General features: G+C 38.7%; 1 protein-coding gene across 1 annotated transcript in view; it reads left to right on the top strand.

The window, feature by feature from the left end:
* Positions 1-19,284, top strand: part of MACROD2 (mono-ADP ribosylhydrolase 2) — a 2,072,211-nt gene that overhangs the window by 1,543,185 nt on the left and 509,742 nt on the right. The window contains exon 8 of the mRNA XM_045980851.1: positions 6,326-6,399. Coding sequence (XP_045836807.1) covers positions 6,326-6,399 — 74 coding nt within the window. The remainder of the gene's footprint in view (positions 1-6,325; positions 6,400-19,284) is intronic.

Genomic DNA, 19,284 nt, shown 5'->3' with positions numbered 1-19,284 from the left:
AATCTACAGCTACAAGCATTCTCTTCTTTTAAGTTTAAAACAAAAGCTGCTCCATTGTTTCTGCTTCCAAAAAGGGTAGTTTTACTGGCGAAGTTATAGCTATCTTTTATTTCAGTAGGATAGGCTAGACAGGCTAGATTTTCAGTAGGAGATATTTTATTTTATTTGTATTATTTTTTAATCTGAATGTCATTAACATAGTGTTATATTAGTTCCAGGTGTTCAATATAATGATTCAACAATTCTGTATGTTCCTCACTGCTCATTGTGATAAGTATACTCCTTTCCCCTTCACCTATTTCACACAAGCCCCCTCCCACCTTCCCTCCAGCAAAGACCAGTTTGTAGAACATGGTTTTTTATATCAGGGACATACATTTAGTTTCTACATTGAAACCTATGGACAGATTTGAGGATATAGGAAAATTATCAACAGCAAAAAAAAAAAAAAAGGATGAAAGCTAGAGAGGAACAGTGACTATGGCAACATGGAAACCAGACTCATTTTAGTTGGGCTGAAACATTCCAGGTTTTGAACAGTTCTGACAAACAATTCAATGTCTGGGTAGAAACTTCTGTGAGTCTTCATGGCTATATCTTTCTGCAATTTGATTAAAAGAAATATCTGTTTAATAACTGAAGGAGAGAAAAATATTGGTCTAATGGGTTATTTGGTGTGTCATGGATAAAAACTATTGAAATTCAACTTGCTGTTTCAGTTTTTACCTCTTTTGTTTAATTTTTTTAATGTTCTGTTGATATAATTTGTCCTTTCTTGACTGAAATAGTCCCTGCTTGGTAGGGAGAAAGTAGGCACGTCATAAATATCTGTGTTTCTAGCTCTAAAAGGTATTGATTAACCTAAAGCTGTATTTAATGACTTTAGATGTGGCAAGAAAATATATTTAGCATCTTGACGTGTTAACTAAGTAGATAGATAAATCCATTATTTTAAACTTTCATCTACTTCTGGCGGGAGTGTAAATTGGTGTAACCGCTTTGGAAAACTGGCAGAATCTACCAGAGTTAAACATCTGCATAAATGTGGCCAGGTGGCCCCAGGTCCTGGATAAATGCTCCACAGAAACCATCCCTATGTCCACCAAATGACCTGTGTGAGAATGTTCATGGCAACTTTATTCCTATTAGCTCCAAACTGGAAAAACCCAACTGTCCATCAACACTAGAACGGCTAAGTAAATTGTGGAATATTCCTATGCTATAACACAACACTGCAGAGAGAAAGAATGCGCTTGTGCTCTGTGCAACAACACAGATAAATCAGGCAGGCACCATGTTGAAAAATTTGGATGAAAAGGGTGCATGGTGTATGTCCATGTATTTGAAGTGTAAAAACATACAAAACCAACCTATGACAATAGAAGAAAGAAGAGAAGTTTCTTTTATGGGGTAGATATTGATTTGGGACAAGGCAGCCTTCTGAGGTGCTGGGAATGTTTTAGATCTTGATGTAGATGAGGGTTATATGTATGTACATAAGTCTGTGTGTGTGTGTGCGTATCTAAAAATCTTTCAAGCAATTTCAATACAAAAGTAAACAAAAAGAAAAAAATCACATATATGTTTGGTAAATAAACATTCACAACAAAAGTTCATCTTAATAATCCTTACTAATGAATAAGGAACTAAGATGTGGAATGCCAGCAGAAAACATAGATTCTGTGCACACCTGGACACACACATATACAATTCCCTGCACGCTGGGCCCTAAATAATTAATGGCTTGTTCAGACTCATTGACCCTCATACTTGGAAGAGATTTTCTATGTCATTTAATTCAATGATTCATCTAAAGCTTGTCTGCAGCCTTCCCTCTGGGTGGCCATTCTGCTTTTGTGAACAAAAGCCCTCGGGTGACTAGAATACTGTTGTGATCTCCTGAGGCCAACTTACTGTCATTGGAAGCCCATCCCCGGGCAAAAATTCCATCCTGTCTATTCATTGGTTTTACTTGTAACCATTGGGGTCTTGCGGTTAAGCAGACAAAGGATTGTGCTATGGCTGTCCCCCAAACCCCATACTTTGTCTCATATATATGGGGTTTGGGGACATGTGTGTGTGTGTATACACACACACATATATATTTGTTTTTTTTCCCCCACATAGGCATATTTTCAGGAATATTTGTCTTATTGTTTTCCCCCCTCTTAATTAATAACAGTGCACCATTTCACCAGGAATTGTGTTCCCTCATATACATCTTCTCAATAGTTCCCCCTCAGGGATGAAATGGGATAATGTGGATATGTCATTTTGCTTGGATTTCTCAGGATCCCTTTGCTCTCCCGTGCTCTGGAGCTAAACACCCCTGTTCTGCCAGTGCTCAGCCTCTACTGCTGTCAATACAATGATTCATACATCCAAAGTCCATTCACTCTTTCAACACACATTTATTGATCATCTTCTATGTGGCAGCAATGTGTTAGGGATACAGTGATAAGCATATAAGGGACTTGTGGCATCTGTCTCCTTAGGCTTTCACTCTACTAGGGATAGTAATCAAATATGTACATAAATAACTGCAAAATGTAAAAATGAAACTCTGATGAACTGCCAGGGAAAGGTTCATGATGTTATGAAAGCATCAAATAGGGACTCGTCATCATCAGAGAAGCCTTCTCTCGAGAAGTGATGACGGAGTGAAGGACAAATGAAAGTTAAAATAAGCTAGGAACAGAGGGGAGAAATGTCATTTCAGGAAGATGATAGAGCATGAGTAAGGCCTTATGGCAGGAAGCAAAAGGAAACGAGCCACATTCAAAGAACAGAAGGAAGGTCATTCTAGCTGGAGTTGAAAAACAAAGAGCAATGCAGTGTAAGAAGATCCTAGAGAGGTAGGAAAGAGTCCTACCGTTCAGGGGGGAAATGTTAGCATTAATTTGGATTTCAAATGCTTCTGGAGAACATACCTTGGAAAGTAGCAGATCAAACTAAAGAGAAAGAAGGGTTTTTGAGAGAGCACAGCTTAAATTAGTAATTTGGGAATAGAAATGTTACATCAAGGTAAATGGGGAGGCGGTGGCGTGGAGGCAGTTGTCAAAAATGACCAGGTCAAGGAACTGGCAGGCCAGGTGATGGGTGGGTCATCTTATTGGACATTGAAATCACCCACAATTATGGCGAGGCTTGAGGTGGAAATGAAAACCATAACTCAATGCCAGAGGTTTTGATAAATGTGGGAAAGTGACCGGGAGGTTACAAATAATTGAGAATTGACCATAGTTGCCATGGTTCTGTAACAACTTATATAATTTCTCTGTGGGGAATTACATCTCCTAAAGGTTAATGCTGATGGCCGTTGCAACTGAGCATGATTACCGTATTTATTAGCTTTATATAGCCCTATAATCCTATGATTTAAGTACTTCTTAAGCATAGCAAAAAGTTGGAGAAGAATTTCATGGGAGGAGAATAAGCTAAGATACAAGTCTAGGAAGGCCCCCTATGGTGACTTATGCCAAGAAAGGTGCAAAAGTTTCCTTTGTAGGAGCTGAAGCATCAGCAAGGCCACCATTGCTTTGTGTAAGGTTGTGGTCATCATACTTTAGGAAGGGTCAGTTGGAAGTGGTGTGATGGACAGATTGGGAAAGGGGAGAAGATGAAAAGAGCACAGTTATGAGTCAACTACAGTTGTCAGGGTGAGGGCTGATTGGACTTTGAATGAGGTCAGTGGGCAAAGAAGGGAAGGAAAACGTGGTATACAATATCTCAGGGGACTTACTTATCAGTCAGGAAAGCAATTAAGTACTGCAATGACTAGGAGAGAGAGAAAGCCATAGGCAGAAACCAGAAAATCAGGAAGAAGTTCATTTTGTGGAAGAATACACCTTACATTTCTAGTTCTGGAGAACATCAAGGGGAGGTATCCACGTGATGACAAATGTAGATGCTAACCTCCAGGGAAAGGTGAACTGGAAAAACCCCCGTTGTTAACCCGTAACCACAGATGCCCATCCTGGCCTCCTGTTTTTTTTCTTTTCGGTCCACAAGAACTTCTCCCTTCACTTCCCCTGACTTCTTCCACTAATTCCTAGTTGCTCACAGCTTACTTCTGAAGACGATGTCTCCTCAGCTCCCCGCTTTGTTGTTCTCTTCCCCAGACATTCTCTGGTTTCTTAGAAAGCCTCCTCTTTCTTGCTTAGTTTCTCTCATCTATGTCCCCACAACCCTGATGCAACTGTCATGCATCCCTCTTATCTATTTCCTCCCTCTGACTTTGGGCTTTAGAGGACAGGGACTCATTAAGTGGGTCTATGTGTTTTTTTCTTTTCTGGTTCAGTAATAATTTGCTTAATGAATTAGCTAATTAACAGGTTTATTTTAAGGGTTTTACATTTTGAAGTCTTCATTTAAGGAAAAAAATAAATGGGATGAGGGCGCCTGGGTGGCTCAGTGGTTAAGCCTCTGTCTTTGGCTCAGGTCATGATCTCAGGGTCCTGGGATTGAGCCCCATATAGGCGCTCTGCCTGGCAGGGAGCCTGCTCCCCCTTCTTTCTCTGCCTACTTCTCTGCCTCCTTGTGATCTCTCTCTGTCAAATAAATAAAATCTTTAAAGAAAAATAAATGGGATGAAAAGTTCAAAACAAATCCATAATCCCAAATGTCACAGATGAATTTACAAAGTTTGGGAAGTTGTGCACATTTTCCCTATGGTCAAGTGCAGCTGGACCCTGCTTTATTTTGTCCCCTTTCCTAATGCACTCTCTTATGAAGTGTGTAGAAACCTAATCAGAAAAAGCAACATTTATTTTTGGAAGTGGGGACAAACTTCTCCTCTCTCTTGCTCTTCCTCTCTCACATTGTCTCTGCAAGTCTAATGAGATTTAAACCTTCTGTATGAACTACTGGAATATGTATTTGCCTTCCAATAAAACTGGGTCTTTTAAATCCCAGATCTCCCATTTCAGCAATACCTCTCTTTGCATCTGCACAGCACAATGTCACAGGAGCACCCTGATTAGAAGGCATGTCAGTGGCTGACGCTGCAGCTGGCTCACCCAGAGTAGAGAGGAAGAAGAAGGCTGAGTTTTGAGGTTGGGAATGGCATGCATTTAATGGAAACTCCTAGAAAAGGGAGCCAGGGGAGTTCAAGTAGGTACGAGGAAATCTCAAAGGTACTGTTGAAAAATCCAGGAGGGGAATTTGCAAATGTAAAGAGATGAAAAGTAGATTTCATAGTTGTCAAGGTCTGGGGTAGAGGGAGACTGGGGGTGACCGTTAATGGGTGCAGAGTTTTTGGGGAGATGATGAAAATAATCTGTAGTTAGTGGTAACGGTTGCACAACTTCATGGACTTATCAAAAACTACTGCATTATACACTTTAAAACAATAAAAAAATAATTGAAGAAAATTCAGGATGTGAAACATGGAAAACGAATCAAGCTAATACAATACAGGGAGAGATGAAGACTGATGGATTGATTGCCTGTATGGAATCTGGTGATTAGGAAGCCAGTGGTGAGCTTAAAGAGAATAGTTTCAAAGGGATAGTCACTCCCATCTCTTCTTCTTTCTGCCCCATAAATATATAATGTATAAAGTTATTCCTTCATAAACATTCATCTCTATAGGCAGAATGTCTGGTAGTTTTGCAAGTTTAGGGATAGGTTTGGTTTACATAAGCTAAAGGAATATTCCAGGTGAGTTTTGGAAATTATGATTATGTGTGCTCCTGCTGAGTAGGACATAGCATAAGTGTCATTCTTCCTGTCCTTTGAAAACCAGATCTGTAATGCAAAATCAGGTCAGTTCATATAGTCTTCATCGTAATTTCCAATGACCCTAAATGGAGCAGGCATTACCTTCTTTGAATTCTGATAATAACTTCTAGTTGTATGGCTATTCTGCAAGTTGTTTGCATCAGTTCTTTGATGGAGTACTGCTGGCCCTATGACCCTAGGTCAACCGCATGTATTCTGTAGCCATATTTACTTGATTTGTAAATTAAGGGTAATAAACCTTAATCTGAACACCTCTTCTGAGAATATTATATGAAAGTGCTTTGAAAACTACTAAGCAAATGTAAATACATTTTTAATTGATTCTGTTGTAGAATTGAAGAGACAGGTAATCCTTTGCTGCTTGTTAGCCTTAGACTGGTATAGGACTGACCCCCTTAATGCCTTGTATGTATGATCACAGGCCTCGCATCCATGTATAGCTTGCTAAGGCCTGACTTGCTCAATAGTAATTGGTTGAATTGAATACTGTTTAAATGAGAAAAATTCAGTGTCACACCATGATTGAATTCTCTCTTGTCTTCATCTTTCTTTGTTAATTTGTTTTATTCTGCTCTTCATGTAGGTTTCCCAAATGAGCCTGCTTCCATCATTGCCCTCAGCACCATTAAGGAATGGCTGGCCAAGAATCATCATGAGGTAGGAGGAACAACAAAATGAGCAAACATTTAAGATGGCCTCATTTGAGCCTCAATTTCAGAAAAAGCAGAAAAATATACCCATAAATATAAAGTAAACATAATCATTGAGATGGACCATGCTTCATTGGGGTTATGTGGATGATTGAATATTTTCCTGTAATTAATTTTCTGAAGGGATTTTGGTGATTGGTTTGGGTGATGAAGATAAGCAGAACGATCAGATTCACCTAGCCATGATCTCATTTTTACGTTAGGTTTTTAAGTCTCGTTTTTTTCATGAAGTTATCTTTGTTGACATGGTGTACAGTCATTTTTTGGTATCCTGAGGTCTTTTATTTATAATTAATCATTTCCATAAAGTAACTTCTGAGTGTGAGATTAGAATAAACCTGGATAATTGATAGCTAAATCCTCACGATCAGGATTTTTTATGAAACTAAATGCTTCTCTCAGACTTTTCACCATGCCTCCTACTCTGCTTATTTAATAAAATCTTTAGGCTGTGTTTATTGATGAACAGAATTACTCAAGTTAACAAAGCAACACAATAAGTAAAGCCACTGTGGAGGCTTAGATTTCAGAGTTTGGGCAACTAACTGATGGTAACAATAGGTTTCGTACAGTGCCCAGCCTTGTGTGTGTTTTCCTTCTGATTTTGTCTTTCTCCTCAGATATTCATGTGAGTGCTATAAAGAATATTGTCCCATTTAGGATAGACCATGAATTTAGCTTTCTTCTTGGGTAGGACATGGATTATTTGGAAATGATTGGGTATGGAGACAGACAATGGGGAGTTTGCTATAATACAAGAGTAGCTCTTGGTTTCTTCATGTGTTTAAAGAAACTACAGTGTAATTTTCTGATGGTGGTTATATTTTCAACATTTCTTAAGTAGATACAGAAATTGTTAAACTCCAGTAGAGGTAAAGACCACATGGGCAAACATCTGCATTTTGGTGCTCGTTCTTTCTTCTCCTCTTACTATGAAAGATATATATAACTTAAATTTAGAGGATGACTATAATAACCACACAAAAAAGCAGAATTTAAAAAATAGTTAAAATAGGGTGCCTGGGTGGCTCAGTGGATTAAGCCGCTGCCTTCGGCTCAGGTCGTGATCTCGGGTCCTGGGATCGAGCCCCACATCGGGCTCTCTGCTCCGCAGGGAGCCTGCTTCCTCCTCTCTCTCTGCCTGCCTCTCTGCCTACTTGTGATCTCTCTGTCAATTAAATAAATAAAATCTTAAAAAAAAAAAAAAAAAAAAAAAAAAAAAATAGTTAAAATAGCCAGTTTACAAAACATTTCTTTAACATGTATTATTTTCACAACAATCTCATAAAATATCTAGGATAGGTATTCTTATTCTTATTCTCATTTAGAATCAAAAAGTTAAGTGATATTCTCAGGACTTCAGAGTAACAGAGCCAAGAGTCAGACTCTGTCCTCCTGACTCTAGCAGCCATTCCTCCTTGGGGAGATCCTGAACAAGGGAGAGATGTTTAGTCCCTTTGAAAGTATTTTAAATGTATCTCTTGGTTACAGTAAAAGTTCCTCACCTGGACCATCTGCTTAGCAAAAATGTAGAGTGTTCATGAATAAAAGTTGATAATGGAGCTTGTACATTGGTATAAGCCCACTATTACCACTAATAATCCAAGGGTATTCCCTACTGATGGATTCACATGTGTCATATTGGTATGTGAGGGAAGTACACACATCCACCCCCAAATCATCAAGGAGATGATTATGAAGAACAAACATGTTTGTTATATTTACAGCTCATTGACAAAGCCTATGATGGATTTTTCTCTGGTTAAACTATTCAGAATGTTATTTTCCATAGAAATGTGTTAACTTAGTGTTTCCCACTTAATGGTTTGTGCCCTGATCTCCTTGCTAGCTTACTCTTTGTCTTTGAGTCTGTTCCTTTGCTTTCATGTCTTTTTTTTGCCCATTACTGGGGTCTGTTGTATACAAATTTAGGCATTTTGGTTTGAGGAACACAACTCAGTTATTGCCATTGTGACTTTTAACATGTTATGTCCTAATTCTTTTTTTAAAGACTTCTTGTTTCAACATGCTTAGGCTAATTTAAATAAGTTAGTTTGAACAAATCAGGTTGTACTTAATAAATTAATGGTAAGTGGTAGGGCATAGATAAAAGCTATTCAAATTTATTATCTTGCAATATTTTGATTTATTTGCTCCGTTAAGAAACAAGGGAAGTAGTTTAGGCACTGATAAGTCATTTGTCTCTTCACAGGAATATGATTTTGACATTCTCATTGTTTAAGCTACTTATTCATTAATTCCCTCATTTGACAAGCATTTACTGAATCTCACTAAGCACTAGAAACTTTTCTAGATATGAGGGATAGAATGCTGAAAAGCAAAATCCTCTTCTTATGATATTCATAGTCTGGGAAAAGAGACATCAACAATAAAGAAATAAGATAGTTCAGAGAGTACTTTGCAAAGTAAACCAGGATAATTTGATAGTGAGTTATTGGAAGATGTGGTTTCAGATCATTTAGAAAGGGTTCTGAGGACGTAATCATGGTACAAAGATTTGTGTAATGGGAAGGGTAAGCCAACCATAAAGAGGTCTTGAGGTAGAACATTCCACATAGAAGGAACAGCAGTAGAACAACCCTGATGGGAAAATGAGTTTACTGTTTGCAATTAATGGTAGAGCCATGCAATTGGATCAGAGACATAAAAGATTGGAAACGAATTTAGACAAATAGGCAGGGGTCAAATCACAGAGTGTTGTGGGTCACGGAGAAACTTGGATTTTTATTCTAAGTCTAGTAGGAAGTTGTTGAGAGTTTGGGACAGGGAGTGGCATGATGAGATTTCACCTTTAAAATGACAACAGGCTGGCTACTTCTTGGAAAAGGGACTTTTGAGAGACCTCAGAATAGAAAAGGGAAGATTGATGAAGAGGATCGTATAGTAAATCCAGGCCAGAGATGAGGATTCTTTGAAATACAGCAATGGTAGAAAAGGAAGCAACAGCATCAGGTTTGGAATCTATTTTGACAATAGAGCCAGCAGGACCTGGGGATTATTTTGGAGTAGCCCAGCTCATGCTGCAGTTACAAACAAATCTTAGTGCCATAAAACAGCAAAGGTTTATTTATTTATTTATTTTTGCTCACACTATTTATGTGTATTGAGTCAGTAAAGGTCTCTGGCTTAGTCAGGAACCCAGGCTGACAGACACTATACTATGTGAAATATCATTTATCACATGACAGGAAAAGATAGATAATCAAGTAATAGCTCTTAAATGCTTCTACAAAGGAATGATGCATATTACTTTTTTCTCACATTTCACTGTCCAAAGCAAGGCACCCAGAAGATAAGAAAATGAAATCCTCTCATATGTTCAGAAGAGAGGCAACTGGATGTCAATGAACAGTAGTAATGTCTATCAAAGCTGTAAACCGGATGTGGTTTATGGGAAAAATGGGAGAGTCAAAAATAATAGCTAGGTTTTGACCTGAGCCCCTTGGTAAATATTGGTACATTTACTAAGAAATTAGGTAGAGGAAAATGTTTAGATGAGAAACAGAAAAAACAAAAAAATAATAATTGAATTACAGATAGTTAAGCCTGAGATGATCTTAGATATGCAATGAAGCTCTCCAATAGTAAGTTGGTTACTTGAGTCCAAAGCTCAAGAAAGAAGTCAGATGGAAGGACATGGTAAAATTGATCAGATTATCATAACTGTAACTTGGGTTTGGGTCTTAGTTTGAGATTAGCTGAATGAACTATATGAAAAAGAGTCTTGAAATTCAAGAGCTAGAACAAGATAGAGCAGGGTCTCATGAGTGACCAGAATTGCAAACTGTAAATCCAACAGGAAAGCAAGAGAGTTCATTTACATTCTCTCTCAATCTCTTTCATATCTCTATTTCATTTATTTATTTATTTATTTGTTTGTTTATTAATTTTTTGGCACATATTCTCCACTACCCATTCACCAGCTTAATATGGCCACATGATAAGTGGGACCCACTCATGAGTCATTGAGTCCTGCTCAATGCAAAGCCAGGGCTGAGGTTGGTGAGCAAAGTTGCATCTTCTGGATCTTTCGGCTGGTTACATCCCCTGAAATTTCCCTCTCAAGAAATAGGGAATCCATGTAAATGTATCAGTGGCCATACTTCTCTCAGTCAGATAAATATGCAATTCAGACTTCATGATTTTTGATCACAGATAATTGAGGTTGTCATGTGATTAGCGAGCCTTCATATTTCACCACTTATTTACCCTCTGATTTCTAAACCATCAGGAAGGGACATTTCTATTTTTTTCAACAATAGTTGATTTGGTTCTCTTTAATTACACAAATCGCCCCCTCCCAGCCTATGTGGCTGGGCATTTCCACATTCAGAGAGGCTTCTCTGGAGCACTTGGGACATGACTAGGGAAAATACGTTCTGTCATCCACCATTGACTTGTTTCGTTTATCCGAAGTCTGAACTGTGAGGATGCTGCTATGACCACATATTTAGGGGCCTCAGGGACCTGAGGGAGCCCAGCTGAACAAAGAGTCAGTTGGCTCTGACTGCAGCAGCTCTAGAGGAAGAGATAGAGCAGTGCTGTAATGTAAAGAGGAGAAATCTCAAGAGGATGTAATTGGGGCAGAAAAATGACTTACCAGGACTAAGAAACATAATGACTTCTTATTGAAAAATTGCAAAACAAAAAAAGAATATTCCCTGCTAAGACTTGAATTATTGTTCTCAGAAAACCAGAGAGTTGAATTATCTTACAAAACAGAAATACAAAGAAATGGAAATCATGGCTGAGGAGATAAGGCATGTGGCAGAGAGACCCGGGGATCAAGTGTGAGGTAGGCAAGGGATGAAGATTACCCACTGGCATTTTCAGTAAAATTAAGAATTAAGAACTTCTGAGTTCAGAAAAATCACAAGAAAAGAATATCAGAGTTCACTCTGAAACAAATGACAACATGTGGCATGATAACCTTTCCATAAGTGCCCATTTTTCTCAAGTAGAAACTTTATTACAGAGACAAGCGAACAAAATAAGGGGCCGTTATGGAAATGAGCAGCGGAAATGCAGCCCAGACTCTCAACTTAGGGTGGCTGGTCCGTGTTATCATCCGCAGTTTCATGCATTCCTCATTCTTCATGCAGTCTAAAAATATCATTCCTTATGAAATAGTGATTTTCCCCCTCCGCAGCTCTGAGGCACCCCTTTCATATCTGGAAGTTAGGTTAAGAAATGTTTTTACAGTGCCCATTCTATTGTTCCACCCCAGAGACCCATATGGCATCTGACTATTGGTCTCTGGGGAAATGTACATATTTATAATTTTTTCCATAGAAAGCAGAAGAAGAACAGGAGGCCTTTCCCCTCTAAAAGCTACAAATGTCCTGATATTATGAGCGATTTCTCCATTATGGAGGTCACGTTCAGTGATTTCAAATGCCCCAAAGGAACAAGCCTCCTGCAGCACAGAGTACCTGTGTTATGTCTTCCGGGAAGTCGTCTTTGGGGGTAAAGCCTCTAAGATGAAGATTCTGAGATGGAAGATCAGTGGATTTTCTGGGTACTTTTAAATGTGGAAACACTAAAGTGCTAATTGGGCCTCGGTTGTAGCATAGCACAAACCTAAACACGCCTTATCTTATCCCCAGCAGTTAGAAAGCAGTGGAGAGGGTTTTGAAGGGTCAGGGGTGGGAGGTTGGGGGAACAGGTGGTGGGTAATGGGGAGGGCACGTTTTGCATGGAGCACTGGGTGTTGTGCAAAAAGAATGAATACTGTTACGCTGAAAAAATAAATAAAATGGAAAAAAAAAAAAGAAAAAGCATTTTAAAAATGGATGCTAACAAATATTGCTTAAAATGATGCAAATGTGTAATTTATAAAAATTGTAATATCTGCAGAGAAAATAAAATTGGAAAGATTTAAAAAAAAAAAAAAAGAAAGCAGTGGAGAGATGGCAGAAGCATAGCATTCTGGGAGGCTCTAATTAAAACTGTGGCATGCGTAGATATACAGAGGGGAAGCCATTGGTCTACTAAGACTAGGTCCCAGCTGTATCTCTGGAGATCTTTGAAGATGGTATTCCCCAGAAATCTTTACCATTCAACCACTTCATGGGAAGTTCCTCATCTCCCTCCTCATGCTGACAGCCCCCTCCTCCACAAGCAGACCCTTTTACTCTGCGGGTGGGAACAATTCAATGGAGGAGTCTTTAGTTTAGAGTCTTTGAAGGCCCTGAGGGAGCACCTGGTGTGACTTAGATACCACTGGCAGGGAAGAACCCTAGCTCTGCAGTTTCAAAACCAAAATCAGTTCTCTTCTCTGTAAGAGGAAGCTGAAAATTTTCTCTCATTGCATGCAGAGTTTGGCCCTCTGCCTAAAATATAATATTTTTTAACTGTGCTGTTAGCACAGATTGTTATTCAAAATGTTAAATATCATCTACTTGTCATTTAAATTGTTAATGCTGTGCCTTTGAGGGAAGCTTGATACTTGTGGTATTGCTGTTTATCCTTTTAAGCATTATGTCTACAGATGTGGCAAGGCATCGTGAGATGTTGTGTGTATGTGGCAGTGTTCCATTGAGGCAGATATCTTACTCTACAGCTGGTTGCTAGCCATGCTCCCAGACCTTACCCTGTGAGCTCTAGACCTCAAGGTCGACAGATAGTAGCCAGAGAACAAAACTTGTCTTAAGCTAAGCAATTTGAGAGAGGAGAACAAAGCTGGAGGTTATCACAATTCCAGATTTCAAGATATCCTACAGAGCTGTAGTAATCAAAATAGTATGGTACTGGCACAAAAATAGACACATAGATCAGTGGGACATATTAGAGTCCAGAAATAAGCCCACACTTACATAGTCAGTTAACCTATGACAAAGGAGAAATGATTGTACAATGGGCAAAAGACTGTATTTTAAATAAACAGTGCAGGAATACTGGACAGCTGGATGCAAAAGAATGAAACTGGATCGCTTTCTAACACCAGACACAAAAATAAACTCAAAATGGGTTAAAGATTTAAAGTGATACCTGAAACCATAAAATCCCTAGAAGAGAACACAGCAGTAATTTCTTTGATGTTGGCTATAGCAACATTTTTCTAGATATGTCTCCTAAGGCAAAGGAAACAAAAACAAAAATAAACTATTGTGACTACATCAAAATAAAAAGCTTTCACACAGTGAAGGAAACAACCAACAAAACAAAAAGGCAATCTACTGATTGGTAGTATGATATATGATATATACATGATATATCCAATAAAGGGTTAATATACAAAATATGTAAAGAACTTATACAACTCACTACCAAAACCCCCCACAAATAATCTGATTTAAAATGGGTAGAGGATGGGGCACCTGGGTGGCTCAGTGGATTAAAGCCTTTGCCTTTGGCTCAGGTCATGATCCCAGGGTCCTGGGATCAAGCCCCGCATCGGGCTTTCTGCTCCGCGGGGAGCCTGCTTCCTCCTCTCTCTCTGCCTGCCTCTCTGCCTAGTTGTGATTTCTCTCTGTCAAATAAATAAAATATTTAAAAATAAATAAATAAATAAAATGGGCAGAGGATCTCAATAGACATTTTTCCAAAGAAGACAAACAACTGGCCAATAAACATGTGAAAAGATGATCAACATCACTAATCATCAGGGAAATACAAATCAAAACCATAATGAGGTATCACCTCACACCTGTCAGAATGGCTACAATCAAAAACACAGGAAAAATTGTTGGCAAGGATGTAGAAAAAAAAGAAACACTTGTGCACTTTTGGTAGCAGTATAAATTGATGTAGCCACTGTGGAAAACAACATGGAGATTCCCCCCAAAATAACAGTAGAATACCATATGATTCAATAATTCTACTACAGGGTCTTTACCCAACGAAAACAAAAACACTAATTTGAAAAGGTATATGCACCTCTACGTCTATTGTAGCATTATTTGCAATAGTCAAGATATAAAAGAGACCCAAGTGCCCATCAATAGGTAAATGGAAAAAAAAGATGTGAGAGAGTTATATGTGATATGTACTATATTATATAGGATATGTTATATATGGTATGTAGGATATATTATATCATATATGTGTATATATATATATATATATATATATATATATATATGAAATCACAGAGCCATAAAAATGATGAGATCTTGCCATTTGTGACAATATGATAGACCTAGAGTTTATGCTAAGTCAAATAAGTCAGACTGAGAAAGACAAATACCATACGGTTTCACTATATGTGGTACCTAAGAAACAAAATGATAAATACACAAAAAGCAGAGTCAAACCTACAAATACAGAGCACAAACTGATGATGGCTGCCAGAGGAGAAGGAGGTAAGGGGATAGACAAGATGTGTGAAGGGGAGTGGAAGGTATAGGCTTCCAGTTATGGAATGAACAAGTCACAAGAACCAAAGGCAAACATAGGAAATATATTCAATGATATTGTAATAGCATCTTAGGGTGGCAGATGGTAGCCACACTCATGTTGAGCACAGTGTAACATATAGAGAAGCTGAATCACTGTGTTGTACACCTGAAACTAATGTAACATTTTGTGCCCACTATAGTCATATAGAACAATGTTAAAAATAAATAAGCAAATACTGTGTCATTTAAACAAAACAAAAATTAGTTTTCAGCACATATTTGGTGCCCTTTAAAAGTAAAGATCCTGGTTTCTGCTGAGTAGAAGCAGTGACACGGCCCCCTCCTCTGCCTTCCAACATTCCGACCAACAGCCACAGCAAGAAAGGTAAATCAGTTCGTCTACTCCAGAAAACAGAATTGGGAATCCATTGAAGAAGTGCATGTTCAACCTCTGGAAAGGTTCAGATGCCACTCTCATGCTAATGGGACAAGATCAGAGACATGGCCACTTGTTTCCTCATCATGGATCACAAAGAAACTGTCACATTTAGCTCTGGTGCCAAGACTATTTTTTCCCCTTCTTGGCAGAGGTCTTTGAACATATGCAGTGTTAAAAATTGTCACTTTTATTTCAGAATCACATTATGGACCACCAAAAAAACCCCAGTGTGGGGCCTGCCTTATGTCACTGACACAGAACACCTTAGGATCTTTCTTCAAAGGCGGACTTAAATAAAACATGAAATGATGCTCCCATTTCTAAGGAGAAAATTACATCCCTCACCCCAAGTTTCAATTCCTGTGGTCGATTCTTTATAGAAGTGCAATACACATACCATACCATCCTTCTGTTCTATATGACATGGGAGTGTGGTTAACATCCAGAGATCTGAAAGCAGCAAATGAAGTGCTCAGTGTTTTCCCTGGGGAATGTCTTTTTAGGTCTATAAAACTTATATAGGTATGTATGCTGGTCTTAGTTGTTGGTGTGATATAAAGTTAAAATATGTGTGTTTGGAAAAATACATTCCATCTTAAAATATTCAGGTTCTGTGTAAGAACATGACTATGGCAATAATAATCATCCTTAAAAAAAATAATCATCATCCTAATATGCTACTATAAAACTGTATCCTTTGCCTAGCGCAAGCATGGTCTTTAGGTGGAAACCATGATGCTCATTGGCTGTGACATAATTGAAGAAAATTATTCCCAGACTTTGCACATATGCCATGCTCCTTTTGCTCTTCAAAACCCCCATGACTTAGTTTGTTTTCTCTCTCCATCCCATCAATTTGTATTCCTGCCTTCCTCCTTCCCTTCTTTCCTTCCTTCTTTCTTCCCTACCCTTTTCCCCCTTCTCCTTTACACACACACACACACACACACACACACACACACACACACACACACTACTTTCCCATTCTCAGATAATCTTTGTTGAGATTTGCCCCCAAGCAGTTACATCAGTCATCAGAAGTGAGTTTTATCTCTGTATCTTCTGAACCCCAGTCCCCATTGTTGGAGTGAAAGTCATGACCCAAGGAAGCTTCTGCCTTTCTTGGTGGGAGTGTTCAAGTGCTTGGTGTCACAATAGATCACCCTGCATTAGAGCTTGCCAGATGGGAAAATCCACTTACCTCTCCATCCCTGCACTGCTTTAGCATCTATTCACAATAGTCCTGCCCCAGTTCTTAGAGCCAGAAACTAGAGAGCCCTACTATTACCTTCATAACCCCATTCCCATCAATAAGAAGCAAAATATATGATACAATATGTACTTTTGTTACTTTAGTTAGTGAGCCTACTTCCAGTTAGTCAGTGTGCTTGGGGTACAGAGGGTTTTCATTAAAAACTTTTAGGCATTGAGGCAATATTTCCCAAGTACCTTTTCCCTAGTCTTACTTTGTGTAGAGAGCTCTGTAAAGTATAATGGTATTTTTCATCCCCTGCAGGGGATGTCTGGATGATCAGGGTCCCAGGGTGCCCTAATGACTCCAACCTGTTGACTTCTGTACTGCATATAATAGACATTTGTTCTCTTCTGCCAGCCATCCTTAGCTCAGCACTGTGTCCATGATGGTCCCGTTACTTTCAGATAAATATACCCAGTCTTGGTGGGGGTATTATTTAAATAGGTGGGGCAAATCCATATGTGTACTGCTGCTGGACCTGGGACTCTAGAAAGAATTCTAGGAGATGTAAAGTAAGTATGTGAAATAGCTACAGAGAGAAGAAAAGCAGTATTTTTCTGACTCCTAATGTGTCCCATGGCCTGGGTTTGGGACACACATTAATAACTGTTTCTGTAACACATCCTCTTACATCTTCAGAAAACTTTTTTCAAGGGAGGTGTTTTGATCTTTAATTTTATATCTGTGGTATTGAAGTTCAAGGAAAAGGAAATTCCTGAGGTCAGCTAATTGTGCATTTTCATGTTCTTATAATTCTGTTTCTGTGGCCAGTGGTGTTACTCCAGAATTGGATATTTTACCCAAACTTGGCCATCTGAAGTACATTTGTGGGGATGGAACCCAAAGTAGTCTGATTAGTTTTTTCTCTAGGACATTTTTGCAATGTGGAGTTGGGCAAAGAAAATAAAAGCTACTTTGGTGGTGACCTTGAGAGATCTGGGGCACAGGAGCCACCAGTGGCCATGTTCCCTGCCATCTTGTGGAGGAGGGAGGGCTCTGCTTTAGGAGGGTATTTTGCTGAAGATGTCACTGGTTGTTGGGCAGTTGGCAAAGTCATAAATCCTATCTGCCAGCTTGACTGAAGAATCAAAACGAAGGCAAAATATTATATTTTAGCAAAACAGAATGACTTCCCATTTTTAGTTTTAACAACTCAAGCTAATAATTCTCAGCTAGAAGAGAGGCTTGAGAATCATTTGGAAGGTGTTTCCCTGCCCAAACTACCTGTGTTAAGTAGTTCTCTTTCAGAGAACCCTGCTATGTTGAATCACTGCTTTTGATGGAAGTATTCCAGTTCCTTCAAATATGTTGGATTGGAAAAAATAATTTAGAGTCACTGCTAATAGGAAAGTGAGTAATACCTCTTAAAAATCCAGTCTTTCAATATATATGTTCATGCAGGGGCAAATCAAAATTTTATCTTTTTATTTATTTACTTACTAACTTACTAATGGCTAAGCTGAAGGTAGAAAACATGTAAGTTTTAATGGATCCAGTACTGAATGAAAGCCAAGAATAAGTACCACAGCATAGTTGTTTAAAAGAGAATGGATCCCTTTGCAAAAGATAGCTTGGAATCTATGAGATGATGGGACAGCTTCCAAGCCTACAAGATTATATCAGTGAGGCCACAATGTAACAGTAGCTTAGATCCTCTTCCACACATCCAAGATGGGAATTATAGTGCCTGGGAGCTGGGTGGGAAGAGGCAGGGTGTAGTTCACCACTGCCTATTATTATCCCAAAAGATGAAGCTTGATGTGAGATTAGAACATTGAGTTAAAAGTCAGAAAATTTGGGCTATAATCAGCTTCTTTCACTGTCTTGTATAATCTTGGACAATTCACTCCACAGGCCATGGCTCTTCCAGCTCTAGAATTCACCACCATCAGAGTTGTCTTCTGGTGCAACCCCACTGATGCAGCTGGTTACGCCTTTGCCCAGGTCATCATAACACAATCAGACCAATAGAAAACTTTGTTCTAGGTCCTCCAGATGACATACATATGTTGCTTTGATGTCTTTAAGATGGTCCTCAACTTCCATAGGGGTGTATCCTTAGGGTAAATATTAACAACCTTGACCCATTTTGTGTAGGAGGAGGAGGGCCCCCATGTTGCTTTTCTGTAAATGATTTGGATTATATGGCAGTTTCAAAATAGCCAACCTTTAAAACTTCTTATGAAATTAAATCTGCTGATTATCCAAATGATGTGACATTTTTATAAATAGAAAATAAACCTTTGAGCATGTGGTTAGATCCACATCTGACACAGAGATAAAAATGACACTGAGAGGTCTACTGAAGGATGTTCTATAGCTGAAAGCATGTGTCTTCCTTCTTCTCAGGTAGGAAGGGGAAAAAATAGCCTTTGTCTTGTCCTCTACTTTATTTGAGTAGGGTTCAAGTGCTGCTGTAATTGAATGAAAAATCAGTAGTCTTGCCACTGCCATCCAGCTCAACTTAAGGAAGAACAAAAAAGACACTTATTCTAGTGGAATTATGTGATTTGCCCCTAAGAGGCAATGTTCTCAGTCAGGCCTCCTTTTTTGATGGAAACTGTGGCTAGAGTGTAATAGCCTTTTCCCTGTTTCTCCAACTGTGTTTGGGCATAGAGGTGGCCTCTATGGAAACTGGACCTCCTTTGATAATGACATTCATACTTCCTATGGTAAGAAACATGGGTAGATCTGGCAAAGCCATAATTTATCCAATCTCTTTGGCTCTTCGACAGAAAACATACTAGAAAAAGCTTCATAGGAGTTTGGACATACATC

This window comes from Meles meles, chromosome 16 (genome assembly GCF_922984935.1).
Source record: "Meles meles chromosome 16, mMelMel3.1 paternal haplotype, whole genome shotgun sequence".
Taxonomy (NCBI): domain Eukaryota; kingdom Metazoa; phylum Chordata; class Mammalia; order Carnivora; family Mustelidae; genus Meles; species Meles meles.
This window is presented reverse-complemented; position numbering and strand designations above follow the sequence as displayed.